A 27516-nucleotide genomic window follows, 5' to 3' on the forward strand; every position below is an offset into this window, starting at 1 on the left:
AGTAGCCAAGGCTTATTTAGGAGACACGCAAAGCTCTCATGCAATACCACTGTAGTCATACAGCACTTACACAAATGAAAGAAGGCACTCAGTGCTACGAAAATAGAGGCTCTTTATTAGAGTAATACAAACACTAGTTAGGCAATACTCTAATTGTAGGTAAGTAAACATACTACACATGTACAGTAACAATCAGGAATAGGCTTAAAAAGCAATTGAGAACACTGAAAAACAGCAGACAAAACTCTAGACCAGGGGGAGTGGGGGTGGGGTGGTGTTGGTGTTAGGTGGATGCAGGAGTTGGTCGACGGTGGAAAGAAGACGGTCAACACTGGGGCAGGTGAAGAGTTCCTGGCTGATGCGGTCGACGTCCCACGCTGGATGAAGGATTGCAGTCAGTCTGTGGAGTGAAAAAAACACATACAAGACCTGAAAAAGGAAAATATCGCAGTTGCTAGCAGTGGAGCTGTTGGGGTCCAGGAAGGCCAAGTGAGGGGGAGAGGGAACTAAACCCACAGGGGATGTCCGTAGCGACCCTCGGCAGTGCGGAGAGTCCAAAGAAGAAGATGCAGCCCACACAGATGACTCGCAGGCAAGGAGCACAGGAGTCACGGTGAGGCCCATGCAGGACACTTAAAAAGGAGTCCCACGTCGCTGAATAACCATGCGAAGGGCTGAGCGTCACAGGGAAGAGTGATGTGGACAGGAGCAACACAAAGACTGAAGTTCCCCTGGAGGCGGTGCCATCAAGCCTTGTCAGTTGCAAGAGACACTGTGCATGGAGAAGGGAAGGTCCTACCTTCACCCAAGTTGGACAGCTGGTAGGGAGGACACAAAGGACCACCAACTGTGATGCAGGATCCACAAAATCCATAGAAGAGGAGATCCATGCAGCCGGTCATCATTGCAGCAGAATGCCTGCAGATGCACAGGAGCGACTCTTTAATTCCACGGGAAGTTTGCTTCTTAGGGCAGACTGAAGACTCGCCACCCTCATATGATGCACAGCCGGGGAAATGTTGCAGTTGCTAGAAGAAGCCAGAGAAACAATGTTGGAGAGCAGAGGCGTAGCTGTAGATGCGGACTGTGGGTCCCTGTGGAGTCCAGCTGCGGTTCGAGAGGCCAGAAGTTTCAGTAAACAATGCAGATGATTCCTGCTGGAGTCTTGCATGTCGAATCTGGGAACCCACCCATGAGGAAGACCCTAAATAGCCCTGGAAGGGGAACTGGTCACCTAACCACATGGCCACTAAGATGCCCCCAGAGGCCTCTGCCCACCCTAAGGTCAAGATGGCAGAATCAAAGGGCCATCTGGGGTGGTGATAGACAGGGGAGTGGTCATTCCCATTTCCATTGTTCAGTTCCAGGACAGAGCAGGGATTAGGGGTCCCTCAACTGGTGCAGATTGGTTTTATGAGAGGATGGCACCAATGGTGGCCATCAAAGCATACCAGTGGCTTGGCGAGGCTACCCCTCACAAGTCATTTAACACCTTTTTTCTACCCAAAGGCAAAGGGTGTTGACTCCGTCACCTAAAGGAAATTCTTTTGTTCTGCCTTCCTGGACTACAAGTCGGAAATGTTTGATAACAAACATGCCCATGTTCAGAGTTACCCTTATGTAGCTGGCAAAGGTAGTGACCTATGTCCAGTACAAGCGTGAAATGGCATCCCCGCACTAATGAAGTCCAGGAAAATGGAGATGAGTCTGTGGGGGAATCTCTGCTCATGCAGGGGTGCCCTCCGACATCGGTACTTGCAGCAGGCCCTCTGGGCTAGGAGGCCCTGCCTTAGGAGTGACTTACAGGGACCTGGTGCAGTGATCTTCAGTGAAAGGGTGCATGCACCTTTACATGCAGGCTGCAATGCCAGCCCTGCAAACACATTTTACATAGGTCCCCATGGGTGGCATAACATGCTGCAGCCCATGGGGAACCCCTGGTGTCTCCCCGCCCTGGGCACCATATACTAGGGACTTACATGGGGGCACCAGTATGCAAATGTGGGAGGTATGAAGTCATAGCAAACAAATGTACAGGGGGAGTGCACAGTAACTGGGGTCCTGGTTAGCATACTGACAAGCAAAAAGTGGGGGTAACCATGCCACAATAAGGGTACTTTGCTACAGCTACATACCCTGGAGTCACAACACCCTGTAGATGACCACTTTCTGTGGGGAGTGGGCAACACCATGTCCAGAGGTCCTAAATTCCACCAGACACAAGTAGAATTTCCTAGGCTGTGTCCATTTCGGGCTGGTCACCCTAGGGGTGTGTCCAGCCTCGAAATGCAAAATGCCTCCTACATAGCTAATGTTCCTGAATATCCAGGTGCCAGATGGGGTCTGGGGGTGGGCATCTCCCTTTCAGAGACTAGATCTGTCTCGGAATGCAGATCATGCTATGGGAAGGGGTGTCCAACACCTCACCCTGAGAAGCTTTGTGTCTGACCTCCAAAGAGCAAAGGATCTCACCCCTGGATCTCACTCTAGTCTGTTGGTGGCAAACTGGCTAGAACTGGTCAGTTAGCTCAGAAGCAGTTGTTATGTTTTCAGGAGGAAACTGTAAGGTACACTCTGGATGCGTGCATTAATAAATCCATCGCCAGGGCTTATAAAACCTGAGAGGTTCAACATCCCTATTTTCATTAAAGACATCATGGAGCTGGGCAACTCGTATTAATCAGTGGCCAACTAAAATGGATTCCCTGTTCACCTAATATATCTAAGAAACGACAGACCTAGCAGGGGCATATCTTCTCTTGCAGATATGACCACGCATATAATAATATGCACCATGCCTTAGGGCTATAAGGCCTGCTATAGGGGTGACTTACAAATATTACATGCAATGTTTTGGGGACATGGCACACAGTCCATAATTTATGTTGCGTTTTCACTTTTAGGGGGCACCTTGTCAAGCAGTCTGCATGAGGTCAGTGCTGGGTCCCTTAGAGAAGAACAAGTTCTGCTACAGCTCTTAGCGACCCTCTGCAGTACCGAGGCACTCTAGGTAACACTTACTATGGGACTTAGAAGGGTGCTACAGAGCCTTATCACTTGGGATCAAAGGATCAGGTGTCTTGTTTTGGGGAAAGACTGGCACTGGGGACCAGCTTACCAGGAAGCCAGTGAACTTCAGTTAAAGCTGCATCAAAACTTGGCAACAAGTTGGGAGGGGGCAAGGGACGGACAGCTAAGTACAAGTGTGAGTATGACTTTTTTGTGATGTTCGTTAATTGGTTGCAATGTTACACAAGGAGGACGGGCTGGGAGTTGAGATGAATTTGTGAGTATGGCACGTGGTGCCAAAAAAATCTTGCCATTGAATGTATTATGACCGCCCATGTTAAATATAGGGCTGCTCAGTTCCAAGGCAAACAAGACTTACTTGGTTTCACCTTATCCCATTTTCTTCTACCGTCCTACTCTTCCTTTATCCTTATTTTATCCTTGCAGGTTCATTTTCTTCTCTACTTTCTCCTGGTGATTGCTTCTCTATGACCCTGTTCCCCTTCCCATTCTGCCTTTTGCTCTTTGGCCAGGTCACTGGCACACTGGTCTACATTCTAAAAGTTTTAACATCTCATTTTCAGGGATAGGGAGGTCTTTCCATTATTGTAACACGGGAGCATCTCACTACTATTCATGGAAATAATGTGCGACACCCTCACATTTACAATATATGAGGTTCTATTTTGATGTATGTAGGAAGTTGGCTCTGAATATACTATCTCAAAGTGAGAGATAGTGTGCACAGAGTCTAAGGGTTCCCCTTAGAGGTTGATAGTGGGAAAATTAGATAATTTGAATGCTCTATTTTTTGGTGGTGTAGTTGAGCAGTAGGCTTGTCAGAGGGTAGTGTTAAACATTTGTTGTACACACACAGGCAATAAATGAGGAACACACACACTCAAAAGACTTAACCCAAGTCCAATAGTTTGCCTGCAGAACATCAGGATCCCTCGGCACCGGCGAAAAGTGAGGGCTACTTTGAGCGACCTCAAAAACTGAAGGGACCAGTGACAACTCCGGACTCTCCTGCTGAGGCGTGACAGTAGGACTCATCTCCCATGTCTTCTGGCATCGTGAAGATCGAGACCTCGACCTCGATTGGCTCCGCTCCAAACGGCGCCGAGAGTCATGATGACGCTGCTTCTTATGCTTTTTGGGAGAAACATGGAAGGAATCCTTTTTATGGCCCTTCTTCTTTGCTTTGGCTAAGAAGAGCTTCGCTTTGCGCTCCTTCAGAGCTTTTGGATTCATGCTCTGACACGAAGAGCAACCTTCCACATCATGCTCTGAACTAAGGCACCAAATACAGTCCGAGTGGGGGTCGGTCACTGACATCCGACCCCCGCATTCTCTACACAGCTGGAAACCGGACTTCTTCGGAGGCGACACTGTAACCACCGAAAATCGTTACAGTTAACAACGAGCCAGGAAGAAAAAACATTGGCGAAGACACGGAAAAAAGGAAAACTGATGTCAGTACGCCGACAAGGACCTATGATTGGCACGTTGACGTCAGACGGAGTCACGTGGAGCCATGCCATTATGACGTCCTCGTCGACGTAGACAGCTAGGAAGAAGACTTTCCGTCGGATGCTGGCGCAAGGATACAATTCATAAGGTGAGGAATCCACAGGTAGTTGTATCCATCAGAAATATATTTTAATTTATTTTAGAACCACAAGATTCAACTCGGGTTACTCACGTTATCGCAGTCGCCTGGGAGTCCCCTCTGCGGTATTTGTTTTCTGGAGCTCGAGGTGGGGGCATTGGATGCAGAGTGAGAAGTCTCACGCTTCTGGCGGGAAGGGAGAGTTCTTTCAAGAGTGGCTGTTCCCCGACAGATGCGTCGCTGTGCAGTTTGAGTCTGGGGACAGGCCGGTAGGGCTGGAGCCAAGTCAGTTGGTGTTTCAGTCATCTCTGCGGGGCTTTCAGGTCAGCAGAACTTATTTGTGCAGGTTGCAGGAATCTGATTTCCTGGGTTCAGGGTCGCCCCTAAATACTCAATTTAGGGGGGTGTTTAGGTCTTGGGGCAGTAGCCAATGGCTACACCCTCTTGGTGCCTCCACCCTTAGGTGATGGGGGCACATCCATATTGCTTTTGGGGGCATCTTCCAATCTCAAGATGGAGGAATTATAAAAGTTAAGAGTCACCTTAGGGGCTGTCCTGATTGGTGGGTGGCTCCTCCTTGTTTCCCTCATCATCTCCTCCAGCCTTGCCGCCTAAAGTGGGGGCGGGGGAGAGTCCATCTCCACTAGCTGGGATGCCCTGGGGTGTTGTAACAAAAGGCATGAACCTTTGAGGCTCCCGCCAGGTGTTACAGTTCCTGCAGGGGGAGGTGAGAAGCATATCCACCCAGTACAGTCTTTGTTCCTGGCCACAGATTGACAAATGTACTCTCCCCATGTTGCCAGAAACTAGTCTGGTTGTGTCAGACTGGCAGAAACTGGTCAGCCTAGCACTAGGAGTCGGACTGGTATTCCGGGTCCCTCTCTAAGATGCCCTCTGGGTGTATTTTAAAACAAATACCACACTGGCATCAGTGTGCATTTATTGTGCTGAGAAGTTGGATAGCAAACTTCTCATATTTCAGTTTAGCCATTATGGAACTGTGGAGTTCGTGCTTGTTAAACCCCCAGACCTTATACCCTTATGGCTAACCTGCAATTACAATGTCCAAGGTTTTGCTAAGACACCGTAGGGGCATAGTGCTCATGCAGCTATTCCCTCACCTGGGGCATAGTACACCCTGCCTTAGGGCTGTAAGGCCTGCTAGAGGGGTGACTTATCTATGCCATAGGCAGTGTGAGGTTGGCATGTCACCCTGAGGGGAGTGCCATGTCGACTTAGTCATTTTCTCACAACCAGCACACACAAGCTGGCAAGCAGTGTGTCTGTGCTGAGTGAGGGGTCTCCAGGGTGTCATACGGCATGCTGCAGCCCTTAGAGACCTTCCTTGGCAACAGGCCCTTGGTACCAGGTGTACCATTTACAATGGACATATCTGTGTGCCGTGCCGTGCCAATTGTGGGTACCGGTTAGGGAAAGAACACCAGGCAGATCTTATCCTCCAAACCCACCCTTGCTGCCATCCACAGAATCAGGAAGAGCACATCTGAAGGCAGATGGTTTTCTTACCTTGTAGCCCAGTCAAACACGCTTCCACTCAAACTCAGACATGCAGACTCACTGAACCAGCTCACAAAGGATCTAAAGACATGGATCGCAGAGTGTGCAGCACGTCCGCAACAGCTATTTGAGCCTCCATGGGTGATAAGCCACCCTTTAAAAGCGTCTGATTGCTCAAATGACTGATGTGTGCAAAAATACCTTTATTAGGAATGAAAAACTTGCCGAATAATAGCTTTACAAGTATGTCTCAATAAAAACATAAAAGAAAATAAATGTTTTACCTAGAAGTTATTTTGAAAGATTAGCAACACATAACTCACCCACTGTTCAATATCAGTCATGTTTGGCCACTAGAAATGGCTGCCAATACTCTTTTTAGTTTTGTTAGTTCCAGAGTGATCTCCAATTAGTGAAGAATGTACCTTATTAAAAATGTGTTTTGCCAATTCTTCACCAACGATAACTTGTGCCTTCTTCCCCTTTCCTACAAAGAACACCTTTTCACCTAATTTGCCAAAAAAACATGAGAACGTTTAAAGGACGATTTCTATTTACTGCAGATGTTGCACGAGAGATACATTAAAAGCACGTAATATATATATACACACGCTAACAATCATTAAAAAAAATAAAATATAATGAAATGAATCAGACTAAACAATATTTGTTAACACATAAGTAGGTAGATCAATATAATTGAAAGGATCACCAATTCATGAAGCTTCATTCAAACAAGTACAGTAAATTGTATGAATGTATAACAATTTTCTAATTCCAAAGTAATTTGAAAAATAACTTACCATCAATGGTGATTTTTTTGGAAAGTCTCCGTAATCCATGCTTCATTATTTTACTGAAATCATCAGGGAACACATTACTGCGTATATAAAATTCAGAATCTGGTTGTACTTTGTAGCATCCATTGTTCTTTACAATAACAAAATAAATATAAACTGAAGAAAATCTAAACATCGTAATAGTAAAAAAATAAAATCACATGGATGAATATACATTAACAAAGGTAAATAATGTGTTCCTCTGATTGACAATTTGCACCCACACATTCGTTTTTTGAGAATGGATACCATAAGAATATCTCTCAACAGTAGCTGCCTCCGCTCTGGTGGGAGGAGCACATAAGCCATCAGAAGTCTGCTTCTTCGCCAAGGCATTGCACCTTTTAATAGGAAGAAAAAGATAGTTGGAGATGGTCCTCTTCTCTCATCAGCTTGCCTAATTTTCACAGCAATTAAGCAAATAAAAAGCTGATCATCCATTTAGCGTTCTTTAGTACAATGAATGACCGCTGTGGGTCAAATATATGTAAGAATGAGGAGGTAGAGAAAAAGTCGTCAGGACAATATTTAGACCAACGTGAAAGAGTGAACACTTTTGGAAAAAGAGAACCAGCTTGCCTCAATAGATGGTAGTTAAATGTGTGGCTACAGAGAGGGTTAGATGCTCGTTAACCCTTATGTAAGAAGTAATTACGGAAAAAAAGAATATTGTATAGTCAACAAACCTATAGGTCCTCATTACAACCCTGGCGGTCGGTGTTAAAGCGGCGGTAAAACAGCCAACAGGCCGGCTGTAAAAAAAATGTAATCACAACGTGGTGGAAACCGCCAACATAGACAGCCACTTTAACACTCTGACTGCCACAGTGGTACAAACAAACAGCATGGTGGTCACCACCAACAGACAGGCGGAAGACAATGTATCGCCCACAGTATCATGAGAGGCTAATCCGCCACCTTTTCAGGGGCGGATTCAATGTGAACAAAAACACGGCGGAAAAAGAACTTGGAAGGAAAAATGCTCACCTCTACACACCATACGAGGAACCAGGATGCCATGGAGCCGGAACTCCATATTCTACCAGCCATTGTCTTCCTGCTCCTCTACCAGGAGCACGAACGCCAGCGGCAAAGACCACAGTGAGTATTGCACCTACGACACAGGGGAGGGGGGAGGGAAAAGAGTGACACACACACGCAACACCCCCACCCTCACCCACTACAGCACACACACACACAAATACATGTTGATACATTACAGTTACACCCCCCAAGGCCCCCGGAAGAAGGCAAGGACAATGGAAATGACTGTAACGATTCTGATCAATAAAAATCCAGTACTCATAAATATATATATATATACACACACTATTAACAAATATATACACCAAGAATTAAAGTCCATGTGCTGCACATACATAGTCCGTGGACCACTGGGCCCAAAATGCATGGGCGAGGCCCACACAAGATATCCAATAAAAATGGAGCGAACACTGCAGGGGCATCAGATCGAAATACAACAGGCACCTCAGGGGGAAGGGAAGGGGGGGCACCTCAGCCGGACGAGTGCACAACGCCAGATCCATGAGGGGCCTCCATGCCCATTGATGTATCCTGGGGAGTGCAACGCCACAGTCTCAAGTCTTTTCAGTGGGTGGTTTGCCCACTGCTGCATCCTGGGGAGTGCAAAGCCACAGTCTCACAAGTGAATAACAGTCTCCACTGGTTCTGGAGGGGGGTTTGTGCCCAGCGTGCTTCATCCTGCCAAGGACTGAGGTAGTGGATGTGAATCTCCACTGGTTCAGGAGGGGGCTTGGTGCCCAGAGTGCTTCATCCTGCCAAGGACAGAGGTAGTGGATGTGAATCTCCACTCACGGTGGGCCATGGAAGCTGTCCAGGCCCCTGAAACTGACCACCAGCTCCGTACGACTGACCACGGAGGGTGGCAGCCATATCTGCGGTGGTGCCACTGGCATATGTGGCGTGTCCACTGGCAGTGATTGTGGCAGCCTCAGTAGCGGCGGTGCTTGCGGCGCTCATTGGCCTGCAGTGCTGGTGGGTGGCTCAGTGAGCGTGCTGGTGGCGGTGGTGTCCTGGGACGCGGTGATGGTAGCGCCGGTGTCCTGGGAAGCGGTGCTGGTGGTGGCGGTGTCCTGGGAAGCAGTGCTGGTGGCGGCGGTGTCCTGGGAAGCAGTGCTGGTGGCGGCGGTGTCCTGGGAAGCGGTCTTGTCCGCCGTGCAGGTTGGCGGCGACTTCCCTTTCTTTCTGTGCCCCTTCCCCACCTTGGATGGTGGCGCAGCTGTCTTCACACTCCCAACTGTAGTCCTGGGAGAGCCCTTGGTGGCAGGTATTTTGCCCTTCTCCCTCCGGGCTGTGGCCAACTTCTTATGTTTCTGAGGTGGGGGACTGTCTGTGGTCTGGCTCCTTGGCACACTGGCTGCCCTGCTGCTTGGCGCACTCCAGAAGCCGGTTACTGCTGGCACCACTGTTCCCGTTGATGTGGTGGCTGAGGTGCTGGGTTGTGACCTGGAAAGCCGTGCCACAGGGGACGGAAGGGGTGGGGGAGGTGAGGGGGAAGAGGTCAAGGTTTGACAGGAAAAGTTTTAGACACACTGGGAAGGGTAGATGGAGGGGGTTTGGGAGTGGAGGAAAAGGTAGTGGTTGTAGGAGGTGTACATCTGCTGAATTTGGGTGAAGGTGCATGGGCTGGAGGCTGTTGAGGTGGATGGGTGTTGGGTGGGTGGGTGCCTGCGTTTGTGTACTTTGGGAGGAGGGATCACAGACACACTGGGAGAGGAAACTGGGGATGTGTGACTGGTAGTGGTGTGGTGAGTGCACATGAGCGGTGTGTGGTGATGGACGTAGTGGCTGAAGATGTAGTGCATGCAGGTGTGAGTGGAGACGTGACAGGGAGGGATGAGGGAGACGAGGAGGAGGGGGACACAGTGGAGGCAGTGGATGTTGGTTATGTCTGCATGGGTATGATGCTTGTGTGAGTGCCTGTGGGATGTGTGGTGCTTATGTTTGCCAGAGCTACCCTTGTGTGTTGAGGTGTGTGCATGCTGGTCTGATAGTGTGCTTGGGATAGGCTGAGGTACAGGGGATTAGGTCTGGGTGGAGGAAGTTGGAGGGGGGAGGCTGGACACCGGGACAATGGCTGCCATCAGTGCTGAGGCCAGCGTATGAAAAGCTTGCTGTTGGGCTGCCTGACCAGAATGAATGCCCTCCAGGTATGCATTTGTCTGTTGCAACTGCCTCTCTACACCCTGGATAGCATTCAGAATGGTAGACTGCCCAACAGTGAGGGATCTGAGGAGGTCAATGGCCTCCTCACTGAGGGCAGCAGGGCTGACAGGGGCAGGGGCTGAGGTGCTGCTGTGAGGGCGGTGCTGGGGGTGGTGGGGTGGCGGCTGTATCTGTAGATGCAGGGGGCACAGAGGGGCCCGCCACCGCAAAGGAGCTCCCATCAGAGGAGGAGTCCGTGTCGCTGGTCTCAGCTCCTGTCCCCGCTGTGGACCTCCCCTCGCCCGCCGTTTCGCCCTCCAGGGCCATGTGGGATGCAGCTCCCTCCTGCTCCGGTGCCACTGCTCCTCTGCCTGATGATGCTAATGCACACAAGAACAGGTAGACCACAAAAAGGTGGGGAAGACAGAAGAAAGACATGTTCAGTGCATGCAATACCGCTACAGTTGGCGGACGCTACAGACACAGCAGCCCTCTGCACTACGCCATGCACTTAGAGTTCCCTAATTAATCACAGGGACATGGGGTACAAAGCCTATGCCCGACTGCTACACACGAGTCACAGGAGCCTGACTAGGTGTAGATGGCTCTTAACACTGGTGGGGTGCCACATAGCCTGCCTTACGGAGGGAACATACCTACAAAACTCGTCCTGGCCAAGGGGTACCCACAGCCCACCTCCCCCAACCAGACACCTCCAATGTGCGCTGAATCAGCTGAATGAGAGCGTACTCACCCCCTTGTGGCTGCTGTGATGCTCTCAAGCGCCCATCCAACTCCGGGTACGCCACCACCAGGATCTGGAACATCAGGGGTGTCATGGTGCGACGGGCACCCCTCCCCACGTTGGGAGGCCATCCCCAGCTGGGCCTCCGCTGTCTTCTTGCTCAAGCGGCGAATGTCCTCCCATCTTTTCCGGCAGTGGGTGCTACGTCTGTGGTGGACACCCAGGGTCCTGACTTCCTTGGCGATGACACGCCAAATATCCTTCTTCTGGTGGGCGCTGACCTACAGGAATAAGGAGAAGATATAACCGTCCGCACCGTCACAGTCATTGGCCCGCATTCCTACACTTGCCATGACACACATACACTCACCGTCGTTTCATCCACGCCTAATTCTCCCCTTCCATCCACACAGGCATTGCCCATACAGCATGCTCACAGTGTACTTACCTGTTTGTCTGGAGGAACGTAGAGCAGCGTGTACGGGGGGGGGGAGGACCCCATCCACTAGTTTCTCAAACTCCTCCGTGGTGAAGGCAGGGGCCCTTTTCCCAGACACATGAGCTATTGTCTCTTCCAGACTGAGGTCACAGCAGCACTTGCAGTGTAGGTCATCTCCTGTTGAACATCAGGTATCAAGTGAGTGAACAGATAGAAAACGGCGGTCATGTCCGCTGCGGTGCGTACCGTCATCGCCAGCGTACATCGTCATTGGCTCCTGGGACCCATAGGGCCCAATGCAGGATTGCGCGGCGGTCTTCGACCGCCTACTGCGACGGTGTACAACGCCAGCGCAGTTACCTCATATCCCATTGTCCCACCTTACAGGTCAGGCAGCCGCCATTTCAGGGGGCCACATGGCATTATGTTTAAATGCGTCACACATACCTAGGCCTTGCATACACACTAAGACAGGCACATATCGGATTGAAAAATATGTGCAATAAAGTTGTGTTTTCGTACATCAGTATTGGCTGACCCTCTGCTCGCTGTTCTCCTCCACAGAGTACGTCCGCTGGGGCAGGTGAGGAGATGGCGGCATCCTCCGGTGTACAGACCGCTGGTGGACCTGTTGACAATGGAAGAGCGACATGTAATTGTCACCTACAGACTGGACCGTGCCACAATCCATGAACTGTGTGCCCAGTTGGAGCCAGACCTGATGTCAGCTATCCGCCATCCCACAGGTATCCCCCCCTATAGTGCAGGTGCTGTCAGTACTCCATTTCCTGGCAAGTGGGTCTTTTCAGACGACAGTGGCCATAGCCTCTGAGATGTCCCAGCCTATGTTCTCCAGAGTGTTGTCTGCCCTGCTGAAACACATACACAGCTACATCGTGCTCCCTCAGATGGAGGATTTGCCTACAGTGAAAGGTGACTTCTATGCCCTGGGACATATCCCCAACATCATAGGTGCCATTGATGGGACACATGTGGCCTTGGCCCCCCCCCCCGCAGGAGTGAACAGGTGTACAGTAACCGGAAGAGCTACCATTCAATGAATGTGCAGATGGTGTGTTTGGCCGACCAGTACATCTCCCATGTGAATGCCAAGTTTCCTGGATCAGTGCATGACGCTTACATTCTGAGGAATAGCAGCATCCCTTATGTGATGGGGCAACTCCAGAGACACTGTGTGTGGCTATTAGGTGAGGACATGGACCCTGTATAGTGTGACTAGGTGTCTGGGAATGGGGTTGCCCCTAAGGGTAAGTGTGTGTCTAACAGTTGTAACAACATTTGCAGATGACTCTGGCTACCCCAACCTGTCATGGCTACTGACCCCAGTGAGGAATCCCAGGACAAGGGCAGAGGAACGCTACAATGAGGCACATGGGCGAACTAGGAGGGTTATAGAGAAAGACCTTCGGCCTCCTGAAGGCCAGGTTTAGGTGCCTACATGACAGGTGTTTCCCTATTCTACGCACCAAAGAAGGTGTGCCAGATCATCGTGGCCTGCTGTATGCTGCACAACTTGGCTTTGCGACGACAGCTGCCTTTTCTGCAGGAGGATGGTCCTGAAGGAGGTCTTGTGGCAGCTGTGGAGCCTGTGGATAGTGAAGACGAGGAAGCAGAACAGGAAATCGACAACAGAAACAAGGTGATTCATCAATACTTCCAGTGAGACACAGGTAAGACGACATCACTGCCTCCTACATCTGATACACTTGTTCTGTTGCCCAGCAGCCCTCCCAGTTCCCCTGTGTTCCTGGGCCTCTGTCCCCTGAACCGTGTGCCCACTGCCAATGCCCCCAAGTCCCTGCTGTTCTTGGGGTGGTGGGTTAGCCTGAGTTCCCTGAAGTGGTGGGCACACTGCTGCTTGACGTGTCATGGGGACAGAGGTATGGGCCCGGTGGGTGCTGGTGTTTCCAGAGGGGGGAGGCTCTGTTGTGGCTTCTGCCAGTGTGAGGGGAACCGACTGTCCTGAGGTGCCAGATGGGCCGGGCTGGTCATCTAGATCCAGTTGGACAGAGCTGCTGTCATCAATGTGGGCCTCTTCTGTGGGTGGAGTGGACATGTCTGGAACATCCTGTCCGGTGACGTTGGTTAGGGGTCCTGCAGGGGGTTTAAAGGCCTAGTTTATCTGTGTGTTCCATGGTGTGCAATGGGTGGGTGACCCTGTACCCCAGTGGTTGCATTCCTGTGTAGGAGCTTGTGCGCTTGATGTTTAGGGGTCTGTGTGGGTATGTGCAGTGGACATGCATTTATGATGGGTACCCATGCTTTGTTGTTGAATGAAGGGCCTGGTGTTGGGATGTGTGGTTTGTGATAGTGGGACATCTGTGAGGAGTTGGAGTGATGGGGGGGGGGAGGGTGAGGGTATGTGATTGCATGCAAGTAGGGTGGGGGATGAAGTAGTGAAAGCTTTGACTTACCAATTCCTCCAGCTACTCCTGTGAGGCCCTCAGGATGCAGTATAGCCAAGACCTGCTCCTCCCATGTTAGTTGTGGGGGAGGAGGTGGGGGTCCGCCGCCAGTCCTCTGAACCGCGATGTGGTGTCTTGAGACCACGGAACACACCTTCCCCCATGGTCCGTTCCACCTCTTACTGATGTTATCCCGTGTTCTTGGGTGCTGTCCCACTGCGCTGACCCTGTCCACGATTCTGCGCCATAGCTCCATCTTCCTAGCTATGGTGGTGTGCTGCACTTGTGATTCGAATAGCTGTGGCTCTACCCGGATGATTTCATCCACCATGACCCTGAGCTCCTCCTCAGAAAACCTGCGGTGAACATGGGGTGGTGTGGGTGATGTCTGAGGTGATGTTTAGGGGTGTGTGGTGTTTTGTGCGTGGATGTGTGTGTGATGGTGTTTTGTGCCTCTGTATGGTGTCATCTTTGCTGTGCTGTCTCTCTGGCCTTCGTCAATATTTTAGGTAGTAAGGGTTTGTGGGTGATGTGGGAGTGGTGTGTGTATGTGTATAAGGTGCGTGTATTTGGAATTGTCCAATGTGCTTGTGTTTTGTAAGAGAGTGTATTTTGAGCGCGGCTGTGTGTTATCGCAAGTTTATCATTGACCTTTGGTGTTACCGCCAATGTTGTAATGAGGGCCATAGTGATTATGCTCAAATGGCGTTCACGAGAAAATCTCAAAAAACAAATGTAAGATTTCAGTGTGCTCTAAAAAAACATTTTTAGGCTGCTAGTGAAACAAGCTGCTTGAAATACTATCGACAGCTGGTGACTAACATGGAAGATCGGTCAGGCACCCGCAAACAGGCTGGAAACACTGAAAGATAACCTTTGTTTGTGCTCAAAGATGACTATAGTCCCACGTCAATGAGCTGACACCACCATCATCAGTTTTGTGAAGACACGAAAGAGGATCACAGTAAACTTAAAAAGCTACTTGCTCACTTTGAAACACAGTTAACATGTGTGAAAAATTCAGGATGCGGGTGTGTGAATAAGCATTGTGAAGGTCCAGCACTACTATAAAGTATCCTGTTTGAGCACTGACAACACCTCAGCCAGGGTGTGCATTTAGAAATTGTCTTTGTGGAGGTAGCTGTTGACTGATCACCAAAAAAACAAAAGGACCTTTTAGTTTTTTTTGTGCACAAAGAAATGAAAAAGAAAAGGAACCACAACCTATCTCTGGAGGTAGGACAACCTACTCTGCGCTTGTGCAGAAGAGAGATGGAAACACCCGCTGGAGCAAGGAAGATTAGCTCTCCATCAGACACTGAATGAACATAGCAACAGGTCATGAGCTTCGCAGGTTTCTAAACGTAGATGACCACTGCTGTTGCTTTTGCCATCTCCATCCCTCCCAATGACTCCCTCCCATTTCTGTTAGTCAGCACAAACCTTGGCACTGAAAAAATAAAAAATACCAAGCCAAAGGCACTTTACCGTCAAGTCTGCGAAGATCCACATCCAGAGCCGATTCCACATAGCCTGCTCTTCCTTGCCAGCACCAAATGTTGAGGCGTTAGTCACACAAGTGCAGAACATTTTGATAGCTGCCTGTGGATCTTCCATGGTGTGTACAAGCTTGAACTTTCTTGTGCAGAGCCTGTGGGTGTCTAAAACTGAAACTTTATAACAGAGGGCACAAAAACGCATAGACCTCAGCCAGATTATGTTGTGACTTTAAAGACTCATATTGACTAGCAGGCTGTATGTCACCACACTAGACTGAGGAATAATAGTGGGTAAGAGACAAAGAGCCCACACAAACAGTTGTAGACTACAGTTCTAAGAAAGACTATTATTTTGACACACTATGTTCTATCTTGCGTGTGATGTTTAATTAAAAGACAAGTATTAAATGGAACATTTGTTGTACACACACGGGCAGTAAATATCAATCAATCAATCACTGCATTTGTAAAGCGCGCTACATACCTGCAAGGGTCTCAAGGCGCTGGGGAGGGGGGGTGCTACTGGTCGAAGAGCCAGGTCTTGAGGAGTCTTCTGAAGGCCAGCATGTCCTGGGTCTGTCGTAGGATGGTGGGGAGAGTGTTCCAGGTCTTGGCGGCGAGGTAGGAGAAGGATCTGCCGCCGGCGGTGGTTTTTCGGATGCGGGGGACTGTGGCGACGGCGAGGTTGGCTGAGCGGAGGCTTCGGGTGGGGGTGTGGAAGCTGAGTCGGTTGTTGAGGTAGGTGGGTCCGGTGTTGTGCAGTGCTTTGTGTGCGTGGATCAGGAGCTTGAAGGTGATCCTTTTGTTGACGGGGAGCCAGTGCAGGCCTCTCAGGTGGAGTGTGATGTGGCTGCGGCGGGGGACATCGAGGATGAGTCGGGCCGAGGCGTTCTGGATGCGTTGGAGTCGTCTCAGGAGCTTGTTTGTAGTTCCTGAGTAGAGGGCGTTCCCGTAGTCGAGTCTGTTGGTGATGAGGGCCTGGGTAATGTTTTTTCTCGTGTCGAGGGGGATCCATTTGAAGATCCTGCGGAGCATACGGAGGGTGTTGAAGCAGGACGCGGAGACGGCGTTGACTTGCCTGGTCATGGAGAGAGTGGAGTCGAGGATGACCCCCAGGTTGCGTGCGTGGTCCGTGGGTTCCAGGGCTGTGCCTAGTGACGTGGGCCACCAAGAGTCGTCCCAGGCTGATGGGGTGGGTCCGAGAATGAGGACCTCCGTCTTGTCTGAGTTCAGCTTCAGTCTGCTGTCCTTCATCCAGTCGGCTATGGCCTTCATTCCTCGGTGGAGGTTAGCTTTGGCGGTGTGGGGATCTTCGGTGAGGGATATGATCAGCTGGGTGTCGTCGGCGTAGGAGATGATGTTGAGGTTGTGTTGTCGTGCGACGTGGGCGAGGGGGGCCATGTAGATATTGAACAGCGTCGGGCTGAGGGAAGGATCCCTGTGGGACGCCGCAGATGATCTCAGTGGTTTTGGAGCGGAAGGGTGGGAGGCGGACGCTCTGGGTTCTGCCGGAGAGGAAGGATGTGGTCCAGGCCAGGGCCTTCTCTTGGATACCGGCGTCATGGAGGCGTGCTGATAGGGTGCGGTGGCAGACCGTGTCAAAGGCTGCTGATAAGTCCAGGAGGATGAGGGCGGCTGTTTCTCCTTTGTCCATCAGGGTCTGGATGTCGTCAGTGGCGGCGATGAGGGCGGTCTCGGTGCTGTGGTTACTGCGAAAACCAGATTGGGACGGGTCCAGGATGTTGTTGACTTCGAGGTAGCGGGTCAGCTGTTTGTTGACAATCTTCTCGGTCACTTTTGCCGGGAAAGGGAGCAGTGAGATGGGACGGAAGTTCTTGCGGTCCTTGGGGTCCGCCTTGGGCTTCTTCAGAAGGGCGTTGATCTCGGCGTGCTTCCAGCTTTCTGGGAAGGTTGCTGTCTCGAAGGAACAGTTGATTGTTTTACGGAGGTGGGGCGCGATGGCTGCGCTGGCTTTGTTGAAGACGTGGTGAGGGCAGGGGTCCGATGGGGATCCTGAGTGGATGGAGTTCATGGTTTTGATGGTGTCTTCATCGCTGACGCTGGACCAGACGGTCAGGCGACTGGTGCGAGTGGTAGTCGCAGGGGTGGTGGACTCGGGGGGGGTCGGGGTTGAAGCTGTTGTGGATGTCGGTGATCTTGCGGTGGAAGAAGGTGGCCAGGGAGTCGCACAGGTCTTGAGATGGCGGGATGTCGTTGGTGATGGAGCTGGGGTTGGAGAGTTCTTTCACGATGCTGAAGAGCTCTTTGGTGTTGTGTGCGTTGTTGTCTAGGCGGTCCTTGAAGGCGGTCTTCTTGGCGGTCCTGATGAGTTGGTGATGTCTGCGGGTGGCGCTCTTGAGGGCTGTGTGGTTGTCTGGTGTTCGGTCGTGGAGCCATTTCTTCTCCAGCTTCCGACAGGTGTGCTTGGAGATCCGGAGGTCCTCGGTGAACCAGGCGGCTTTCTTGTTGGTGTGGTTGGTTGTAAAGGTCTTGAGAGGGGCGAGGGTGTTGGCGCAGTCGTTGATCCACTGTGTGAGGTTGGTCGCGGCAGTGTCTGGGTCGGTGGGTGGTCTCAGGGCGAGGGCGGTAGTCAGTTGGTCCCCGGTGACCTTGCCCCAGCAGCGGCGTGGTAGCTGTTGGGTGCGGTGGTGTGTGGTGGGTTTTCAGAAGGTGAAGTGGACGCTTCTGTGGTCGGTCCAGTGTGGTTCGGTGGTGTGGTTGAAGGAGACGTGGGGGCTTGCGGAGAAGATGGGGTCAAGCGTGTGTCCAGCGGCGTGAGTGGGTGTCGTTACTAGCTGTTGGAGTCCGAGGTTGGCGAGGTTGTCGATCAGGGCAGTGGAGTTGGCGTCGTTGTTGTTCTCGAGGTAGAAGTTCAGGTCCCCGAGGAGGATGTAGTCCGTGGAAGCGAGGGCGTGGGTGCTGATGAGGTCAGCGATGGTGTCACTGAACTGTGGGCGGGGTCCGGGAGGTCTGTAGATGAGAGTTCCTCTGAGGGTGGTGTTGGGGTCGGTGTGGATCTGGAAGTGCATATGCTCGGCGGTGGTGAGGGTGTCATCGGTGTTCGTTGAGATTTTGATGGAGTCTTTGTGGATGATGGCGATTCCTCCTCCCACTCCATTGGTGCGGTCTCTGCAGGAGATCGTGTAGCCCTGTGGGATGGCTATGGCAATGTCTGGTGCTGAGGTGGCGTTCAGCCAGGTCTCCGTCAGGGGCAGTGGAGTCTAGGAGGTCCCAAAGTTCGATGGTGTGCTTGCGAGCGGAGCGGGTGTTGAGGAGGATGCAGCGGAGGTGGTTGGGTTCTCTGGCTGGTGGTGTGGAGGGTTGGATGCTGGTGAATCTGCAGTTCCGGCAGGTGAAAGGCCCCTGGGTGCGTTTCGGGGTGGCCCGGTAGCAGGGGTGGTCTCGTCTGCTGTTTAGTGCGTGAAGGGTGCTTGCGTCGTAGTGCAGTCTGGCGTTTCGGGGGGTGCGAGTTCCAGGGGTTCTGGTGCTGGGTGCGGTCCAGGCGCAGACGGGCTTGCCTTAGGCGCGCCAGCGGCGTGCCCGCTTCGCGGCCTCCATATGAGGGCAGAGGGAGGGAGGAGGAGGTGGGAGCGGGGCGGCCAATGGGAGTGAACGGGGCGGGCAGCAGGGGCTCAGCAGCAAGGTAAAAGCCCGGGGAAAAACCCAGGGGAAAAACCCGGGGAAAAACGGTGGGAAAAGACGCGGGAGAGGGACAACAGAGCACAGGGGTACAGAAAGCAAAACACAGGGGCACAGAATGGAAAAAACAAGTGGCACAGAAGCACAAGCTCAGGGGAATAGAAAAAAGGGAGCGAGTAGTCAGGCGGCAAAAGTGGCAACGGAGGTTCAACCCACAGGGGGCTGCGTGGCAGATGGGGGGAGCGACCTGCCTTGTGACAAGGTCAAAGGTCGCTCTCTACCACCGCTTCGCGGCCTCCATATGAGGGCAGAGGGAGGAGCAGCTGGGAGGTGGGAGCGGGGTGGCCAATGGGAGTGAAGGGGGCGGGGCAGCAGGGGCTCAGCAGCAAGGGAAAAACCCAGGGGAAAACCCGGGGAAAAAACGGCGGGAAAAGACGGCGGGAGAGGGACAACAGAGCACAGGGGTACAGAAAGCAAAACACAGGGGCACAGAATGGAAAAAACAAGTGGCACAGAAGCACAAGCTCAGGGGAATAGAAAAAAGGGAGCGAGTAGTCAGGCGGCAAAAGTGGCAACGGAGGTTCAACCCACAGGGGGCTGCGTGGCAGATGGGGGGAGCGACCTGCCTGGTGACAAGGTCAAAGGTCGCTCTCTACCACCGCTTCGCGGCCTCCATATGAGGGCAGAGGGAGGAGCAGCTGGGAGGTGGGAGCGGGGCGGCCAATGGGAGTGAAGGGGGCGGGGCAGCAGGGGCTCAGCAGCAAGGGAAAAACCCAGGGGAAAACCCGGGGAAAAAACGGCGGGAAAAAACGGCGGGAAAGGGACAACAGAGCACAGGGGTACAGAAAGCAAAACACAGGGGCACAGAATGGAAAAAACAAGTGGCACAGAAGCACAAGCTCAGGGGAATAGAAAAAAGGGAGCGAGTAGTCAGGCGGCAAAAGTGGCAACGGAGGTTCAACCCACAGGGGGCTGCGTGGCAGATGGGGGGAGCGACCTACCTGGTGACAAGGTCAAAGGTCGCCCTCTACCACCGCTTCGCGGCCTCCATATGAGGGCAGAGGGGGGAGCAGCTGGGAGGTGGGAGCGGGGTGGCCAATGGGAGTGAAGGGGGCGGGGCAGCAGGGGCTCAGCAGCAAGGGAAAAACCCAGGGGAAAACCCGGGGAAAAAACGGCGGGAAAAGACGGCGGGAGAGGGACAACAGAGCACAGGGGTACAGAAAGCAAAACACAGGGGCACAGAATGGAAAAAACAAGTGGCACAGAAGCACAAGCTCAGGGGAATAGAAAAAAGGGGAGCGAGTAGTCAGGCGGCAAAAGTGGCAACGGAGGTTCTGCATGGCAGATGGGGGGAGCGACCTGCCTGGTGACAGGGTCAAATGAACACACACTCAATGACTTAACCCCAGACCAATAGGTTTTTTATATAGAAAAATATTCTTCTCTTAATTTACTTTAGAACCACAAGATTCTGAATTCAAGTACGTACATAAATTGTAAGGTACTTGGCATAAGCAAATATAGAACTTGGAATGAAAACAGTAAGGTACACAGTTCTGGCAAATATGCAAATAACCTATTTTAAAAGAGGACACTGCAAAATTCAACAGTTCCTGTAGGAGGTAAGTAGAAGTTAATTTAGCAGGTAAGTAAAGCACTTACAAGTTCAGTCTCCAGGGCATAGACAGCCGACTGTTGGGGGTTCAAGTCAACCACAAACACCCAGCACCAGCAACACAGGGGCGGTCAAGTGCAGAGGTCAAAGTAGCATAGGCGCTTATGGAGAAAAGGGGTGCTCCGGTTCCACTCTGCTAACAGGGAGCAGACCCGGGGAGTTTTGTACAGCACTGGGTTGGGGGGTGTCCCAAACAGGCGCACAGGACCAGCCAGGTGCAGTGTGCAAAGTAGGTGTCAGGTTTTGAATAGAAATCAATGGAGGGACCCAGGGGTCACTCTGGTGATGCAGGCAGGGCATGGGGTTCTTCTTGGGCCAGCCACTGACTGGGCTAGGATGAGGGACGCCTGCTGGTCACTTCTGGACCGGTAGTTGGTTCCTCTTGGGCCTGGGGGCTGCAGGGGCAGTGCTTCTTCCAGGCGTTGGGATCTCTGTTAGCAGGAAGTTGCGGTGAGGGGGAGCCTCTGGATTCTCTCTGCAGGCTTCACCGTGGGGATGCAGGGAGATTGTCTCCGGGTGGCCACGTCGTTGGAGTCACCTGGGGGTCCACGCTGCAGTGTTGGTTTCTCTGGACACAAGCTGGGGGCGTTGGTGCAGAGTGGTGGGGACTCACGCTTCAGGAGTGAGGTGGGTGTCCCTTTAAAGATCGTTTCTTCCTTGTTGTTTGACAGAGCCCATATCCACTAGAGTTTTTTGGTCCTTTGGGTTGAAGGGCAGTACCCCGAGTCGGCAGAGGTCGCTGGACCCGCAGGATGCGTCGCTGTTGCAGGTTCTTTGAGTCTGGAGACAAGCAGGTAGGGCTGGGGCCAAGTCAGTTGTTGTCTCCATCTTCTCCACGGGTGTTTTGAGGTCAGCAGTCCTTTAGGTTTTCAGGAAAAGGAGGGTGTTAGGGCTGAAGGGCAGTAGTAGGCTACTGATCTTGAGGATGGCTACACCCTCCTTGTGCCTCTCTTTGGGGAGGGGGGCACATCCCTATCCTTATTGGGTAAATCCTCCAAAACAAGATGGAGGATTTTCCAAGGAGGGGGACACTACAGCTCTGTTCAACTTAGGGGTGGAACTGGCTGAGGGGGTGACACATCCTTGTTTTTCTCATTATCTCCGCCGGACTTTCCGCCCAAAGTTGGGGCTGTGTCCAGGGGGGCGGGCATCTCCACTAGCCAGAGTGCCCTGTGGCAGTGTAACACAAAGCCTGAGCCTTTGTGGCTCACTGCTAGGTGTTACTGTTCCTGCAGGGGGAGGTGTGAAGCACCTCCACCCAGTGCAGGATTGGTTTCTGGCCTCAGAGAGCACAAAGGCTCTCACGCCAGGAGGTCAGAAACTAGTCCCTCTGTGGCAGGCTGGCACAGACCAGTCAGTCTTGCATTGAAGGATTGGGTAAAATACAGGGGGCATTTCTAAGATGCCCTGAGTGCATTTTGTAATAAATCCAGCACTGGCATCAGTGTGGGTTTCTTATTTGGAGAAGTTTGATATCAAACTTCACAGTGCTCAGTGTAGTACTTATGGAGCTGTGGAGTTCGTTTTGACAAACCCACAGACCATGTTCTTAATATGGCCACACTATATTTACAATGTCTAAGAATGGACTTTGACACTGTAGGGGCATATTGCTCATGCAGCTATGCCCTCACCTGTGGAATAAAGCCCTAAGGCAGGGTGCTTTAAGGCCTGCTAGAGGGGTGACTTACGTATGCCAAGGCAGTATTTGGTGTGCATGCCATCCTGAAGGGGATGCCATGTCAACTTTGCCTTTTTATCCCTACCAACACACACCAACTGCAATGGCAGTGTGCCTGTGTTAGGTGAGGGATCCCTTAGGTTGGCACAACACATGCTGCAGCCCTTAGGGACCTTCCCTGGTCACAGGGCCCTTGGTACCACAGGTACCTTTTGCCAATCAATCAATCATTAAATTTATAAAGCGCGCTATGTACCCGTTAGGGTTTCAAGGCGCTGAGGGGGGGGGGGGGCAGCTGCTATCGGTCGAAGAGCCATGTCTTGAGGAGTTTCCTGAAGGTGAGGAGGTCCTGAGTCTGGCGCAGGGAGGTCGGCAGTGAGTTCCAGGTCTTGCGGCGAGGTAGGAGAAGGATCTGCCACCAGAGGTCTTGCGTTGAATTCGGGGAGCGATGGCGAGGGAGAGGTTGGCAGAGCGGAGTTGGCGGGAGGGGACGTAGAAGTTGAGTCTGTTGTTCAGGTAGGCGGGTCCGGCGTCGTGTAGTGCTTTTTGTGCGCGTGGGTGAGGAGTTTAAAGGTGATCCTCTTGTCCACGGGGAGCCAGAGGAGGTCCTTCAGGTTGTGGGAGATGTGGCATCGGCAGGGTATGTCGAGGATCAAGCGGGCGGATGCGTTCTGGATGCGTTGGAGTCGTTTGATGTCTTTTGCTGGGATGCATGTGTAGAGTGTGTTGCCGTAGTCAAGTCTGCTACTGACAAGGGCCTGAGTCACCGTTTTTCTGGTTTCCGTCGGGATCCACTTGTAGATTCTGCAGAGCATGCGGAGGATGTTGAAGCAGGAGGAGGAGACTGCGTTGACCTGTTTGGACATGGTGAGAGTGGAGTAGAGGATGAAGCCGAGGTTGCGTGCGTGGTTGGCAGGAGTAGGTGGGGGACCCAGTACGGTGGGCCACCAGGAGTCGTCCCAGGCCGAGGGGGAGCGTCCGAGGATGAGGACTTCCGTCTTATCGGAGTTTAATTTCAGGCAGCTGTTTCTCATCCATTGGGCAATGGATTTCAGTCCCTCGTGGAGGTTGGCTTTGGCGGTGTGTGGATCTTTAGTACGGGAAAGGATGAGCTGGGTGTCGTCGGCGTAGGAGAGGATGCTGAGGTTATGCTGACGGGCCAGCTGTGCGAGGGGTACCATGTATACGTTGAACAGCGTTGGGCTTAGCGAGGAGCCTTGGGGGACGCCGCAGATGAGGTTGGTGGCTTCGGAGCGGAAGGGTGAGAGTCGGACTCTCTGGGTTCTGCCGGAGAGAAAAGAGGAGATCCAGTTGAGGGCTTTGTCTTGAATTCCGGCTTCGTGGAGACGAGTTAGTAGGGTGCGGTGGCAGACCGTATCGAAGGCGGCGGATAGGTCTAGGAGGATGAGGGCTGAAGTTTCGCCATTGTCCATTTGCTGTCTGATGTCGTCTGTGGCGGCAAGGAGTGCAGTCTCAATGCTGTGATTGCGTCTGAATCCGGATTTAGAGGGGTCTAGGGTGGAGTTGTCTTCGAGGTAGTGGGTGAGCTGTGCGTTGACGATCTTCTCGATGACCTTTGCTGGGAAGGGGAGAAGGGAGATCGGGCGGAAGTTTTTGAGGTCGGCCTTGGGTTTCTTGAGGAGGGCTTGGATATCGGCGTGCTTCCAGCTGTCCGGAAAGGTTGCGGTGTCGAAGGATAGGTTGATGATCTTACGAAGTTGGGGGGCGATGGTGGAGTCGGCTTTGTTGTAGACGTGGTGTGGGCAGGGGTCTGAGGGGGATCCTGAGTGGATGGAGTTCATGGTCTTTCGGGTTTCGGCGTCATCTACGTGGGTCCAGGTGGTGAGGCGGTCGGCGTGGGAGGAGTTGTTGGGGGTGGGGTCTGGCGGAGGTGTGGTGTTGAGGCTGTGGTGTGGAGGCTGTCGTGGATGGCGGCGATTTTCTGGTAGAAAAAGGTGGAGAGTGCGTCGCAGAGTTTCTGGGATGGTGGGACATCGTTGACGTTTGGTTTGGAGAGCTCCTTCACGATGCAGAAGAGTTCCTTGCTGTTGTGTGCGTTGTTGTTTCGGCGTTCTGTGAAGTGGGAGCGTTTGGCAAGTCGGATAAGTTGGTGGTGCTTGCGGGTGGCTTCCTTGTGGGTTGCGAGGCTGTCGGGTGTGCGCCCGAGAAGCCATTTTTTCTTGAGTTTCTGGCAGGTGCGTTTGGAGGTGATCAGTTCATCTGTGAACCAGGCTGCTTTTTTCTTTTCTTGGTTGACGGTGGGCCTCTTGAGTGGTGCGAGGGTGTTGGCGCAGTTGAGGATCCACTGTTGGAGGTTGATGGCGGCGGAGTCCGGGTCGGTGGGGTCACTGAAGGGGGCTCTTGGTCCTGGAGGTCGGTACCAGGGACTTATCTGTGTGCGAGGGGTGTCCCAATTTGGGGAAATAATGGTACATTTTAACTGAAAGAACACTGGTGGTGGGGCCTGGTTAGCAGGATCTCAACACACTTCAGTACTCAGTAGAGTCAGCATCAATAGCAGGAAAAAAGTGTTTGGGGTAGGTGGGGGTTGTGGACTGCAAAAAGGAGGCATTTTACTACAGAGGGTGTGTAAGCTTTTTGAGGAGACAGTGTTAATTTGTTGTGTTATTGATAGAGAAGCCAAGGGTAAAGGCCAGGTTACGCAATTGGTTAATGTGGGCGGGGGCATTAACATGAGTGGGGGGGCCACCAGGAGTCGTTCCAGGCAGAATGGGGTGTAGGCAATCACAAGCATTTCTTGTCTGAGTTGAGCTTGAGGCAGCTGACGTCCATCCAAGGGCAGACTGCTCTCCTCCCATTGGGAAAATGCATCTTGGCTTGAGCAAAGTCGTCCGACATGGAGAGGATCAGTTGGGTGTCATTGTCGTAGGAGACTATCTTTACCTCGTGTTTGATGATTTTAGCGAGCGAGCCATGTAGAGGTTAAAAAGCTTCTGGCAGTGTGTGGATCCTTGGGCTACTCTGCAGCAAGTGTCTAAGTTCTGATGTGAATGGTGGTAGTCTGACCCTCTGTGTTCTTCTGGTGAGGAAGGACCAGATCCAGCTCAGGGCTTTGTCTCAGATGCCAGCGTCGAGCAGCCTGTCACAGAGGCTGAAGTGGGAGACTGTCTAGAATGCAGTAGAGAGGTCTAGAAGGTTGAGTGCGGCAGTGCCTACGCTGTGCAGTATGATGCGTATGTTGTTGGTGGTGGACAAAAGTGCAGTTTCGGTGCTGTGATTGCTTCCAGATCGGAAATGGGAAAGTTCTAGGATACGGTGTCTCTCGAGGAACTCTACGAGTTCATAGTTGATGGCTTTTTCCGTTACCTTGGCTGGGAAAGTGAGCAGAGACATGGGTCAGTAATTCTTCAGCTCCCTAGGGTCGGCTTTGGGTTTCTTGAGTAGCGGGCGGATTTCTGCGTGTTTACAGTCTGGGGGGATTGTGGCAGTCTTAAACGATAGGCTGATGGTTCAGCAAAGCTCTGGTGAAAGGATGGGAATGACAAGCTTGAGGATGTGATGAGGGCATGGATCTGAGGGTGCTCCCAAGTGGATGGAGTTCATTATTCTTTGGGTGTCCTCTACAGTAATGGTGGTTCAGCAGTTTGTATCTGGTGGGGGAGCAAGGTCCATGGTGCTGAGTGGTGAAGGCGGGCTCTGTATGCTGAAGCCTTTGTAGATGTCCCAGATCTTACAGTGAAAGAAGGTGGGGAAGGTCGTTGCGGAGGTCTTGGGAGGGAGGGATGGATGAGGTTTCTGCCCTGCGGTTCGTGAACTCTTTGACAAGGATGAAGAGCTCTTTGATATTGCGAGTGCTGGTGTTGAGGCATGCTTGAAATGCAGCTTTTTGGGTGGCTCGTATGTTCTGGTGGTACGTTGTGTCAGTATTTTTGCAGGCGGTGCAGTTTGGTGGATTTGCGGAGGCTCCATTTGCGTTACAATCATCTGCAGGCGCGCTTGGATTGATGTAGGTCTTGTGTAAACCACTTGGAAGTTTTGCTATGTAGATTCCATGCCAATTTCCTTAGGGGGGCTACATTGGCTGCACATTCAGAGTCAGCGCTTTAGTTTGCCTGCGGATTCATTGGAGTGGTTGACAGCGTTTGGTGATCTGTGCTTCCGTGACTATACCCCAATGTTTGCCAGGTGGTTAGGGAATGTGGTGGCGTGCAGTGTTTGAGTAGGTTAAGTAGATGCACTTGGTCAAGCCAACAGTGTTTGGAGGTGTAGATGAAGGTGAGGTTGTCCCCTGCTGAGAGAATGGCATAGAGGATGTGAAGGGGTTTGTGGGTAGGGACGATGACTAGTTGTTTGACGCCGAGAATTGTGGGGTCGTACAGGATGTTTGATGTATTGGGGGTCATTGAGGGTATCAAGCTGTAAATCGAAAAAACAGAGTGGGATGTAACAGGAGGAAGTGAGTGCTTGGAGGGGCAATGAGGTTGACAATGTCTTGTAAAGACTGGGGTTGAGGTGCAGGTGGGCCTGTAGATGAGGGTGCCACGTAGGAAGGTGTTTCGGTTGGTCAGGATGTGGAAATGTAGATGCTCATGAGTTGACAGAATGCGACTAGATGATGAAAGGCGGAGGTTGTTCTAGTAGATTATGGCAATGACACCTCCAGGAAGGTTGGCTCTGTCCTTGTGTATGATTTTGTAGTTGTGCGTAATGGCCGTGGCAATGTCCGTGGTAGCTGCAGGGGTGATCCAACTCATAGCGAGATGGTGACGTCCAGAGCTGTTGAGTCGAGGTCTCAGACTTATAGTGCATGCTTGACGAGGGAGCATGTGTTAAGGAGCAGTGAGGAATCATGGGGTGGTACTTGGGAGTATGCTGGAGCAGGCGCAGCAAGAAAATGATCCATGTTTGTACATGTGGTCAGCTTGGTGGCATGCTGATGATCTTATGGGGTTGAGGGCACGTAGAGTGCTTGCGTTAAACCAGCAGAAGGGGTGAGAACCAGGGTCCCTGGTGCTGGGTGGCGTCCATGCACAAACAGGCTTCCCTGTGGCGCACTAGCGTGGCGGCCGTCGTTAAGGAAGAGAGGTATGGAGGCGGTGGTCCAGCAATAAAGAGGTGGGAGAAGCGCTTTGCATGGGGCAGGTGGGGATGCTGGGACACCAGCAGTGCGGGGTAAACACAAGAGGGAGAAAAAGAGAAAAGGACAGAAAAGCAGCAAGTGAAAGGGAAAAAAAGGTCAAATTATTATGCCCAGTGGTGCCTCTGAAATGGGGGAAGACTTAAAAAA

The 27516-nt window shown here is 52.0% G+C and overlaps 1 protein-coding gene across 9 annotated transcripts in view; it reads right to left on the reverse strand.

The window, feature by feature from the left end:
• The window catches only part of LOC138246582 (uncharacterized), a 57551-nt gene that overhangs the window by 24880 nt on the left and 5155 nt on the right, over window positions 1-27516 (reverse strand). For 2 of the 9 annotated variants that reach the window (XR_011194312.1, XR_011194313.1), the window contains exons 1-2: window positions 15263-17068; window positions 6565-6647 (exon numbers count right to left, since the gene is read on the reverse strand). Coding sequence is in view for 1 of the 9 variants with exons in the window: in XM_069201269.1 (XP_069057370.1) it covers window positions 6565-6647; window positions 6943-7114 (255 nt within the window). In the remaining 8 variants the exon portion in view is untranslated. Of the gene's footprint in view, window positions 1-6462; window positions 6648-6942; window positions 7621-15262; window positions 17069-27516 lie in introns of those variants that run through there. The other 7 variants (XR_011194319.1, XM_069201269.1, XR_011194316.1 and 4 more) reach the window with 6 other exon arrangements.

The sequence above is a fragment of the Pleurodeles waltl genome, chromosome 7 (assembly GCF_031143425.1).
Source record: "Pleurodeles waltl isolate 20211129_DDA chromosome 7, aPleWal1.hap1.20221129, whole genome shotgun sequence".
Taxonomy (NCBI): Eukaryota; Metazoa; Chordata; class Amphibia; order Caudata; family Salamandridae; genus Pleurodeles; species Pleurodeles waltl.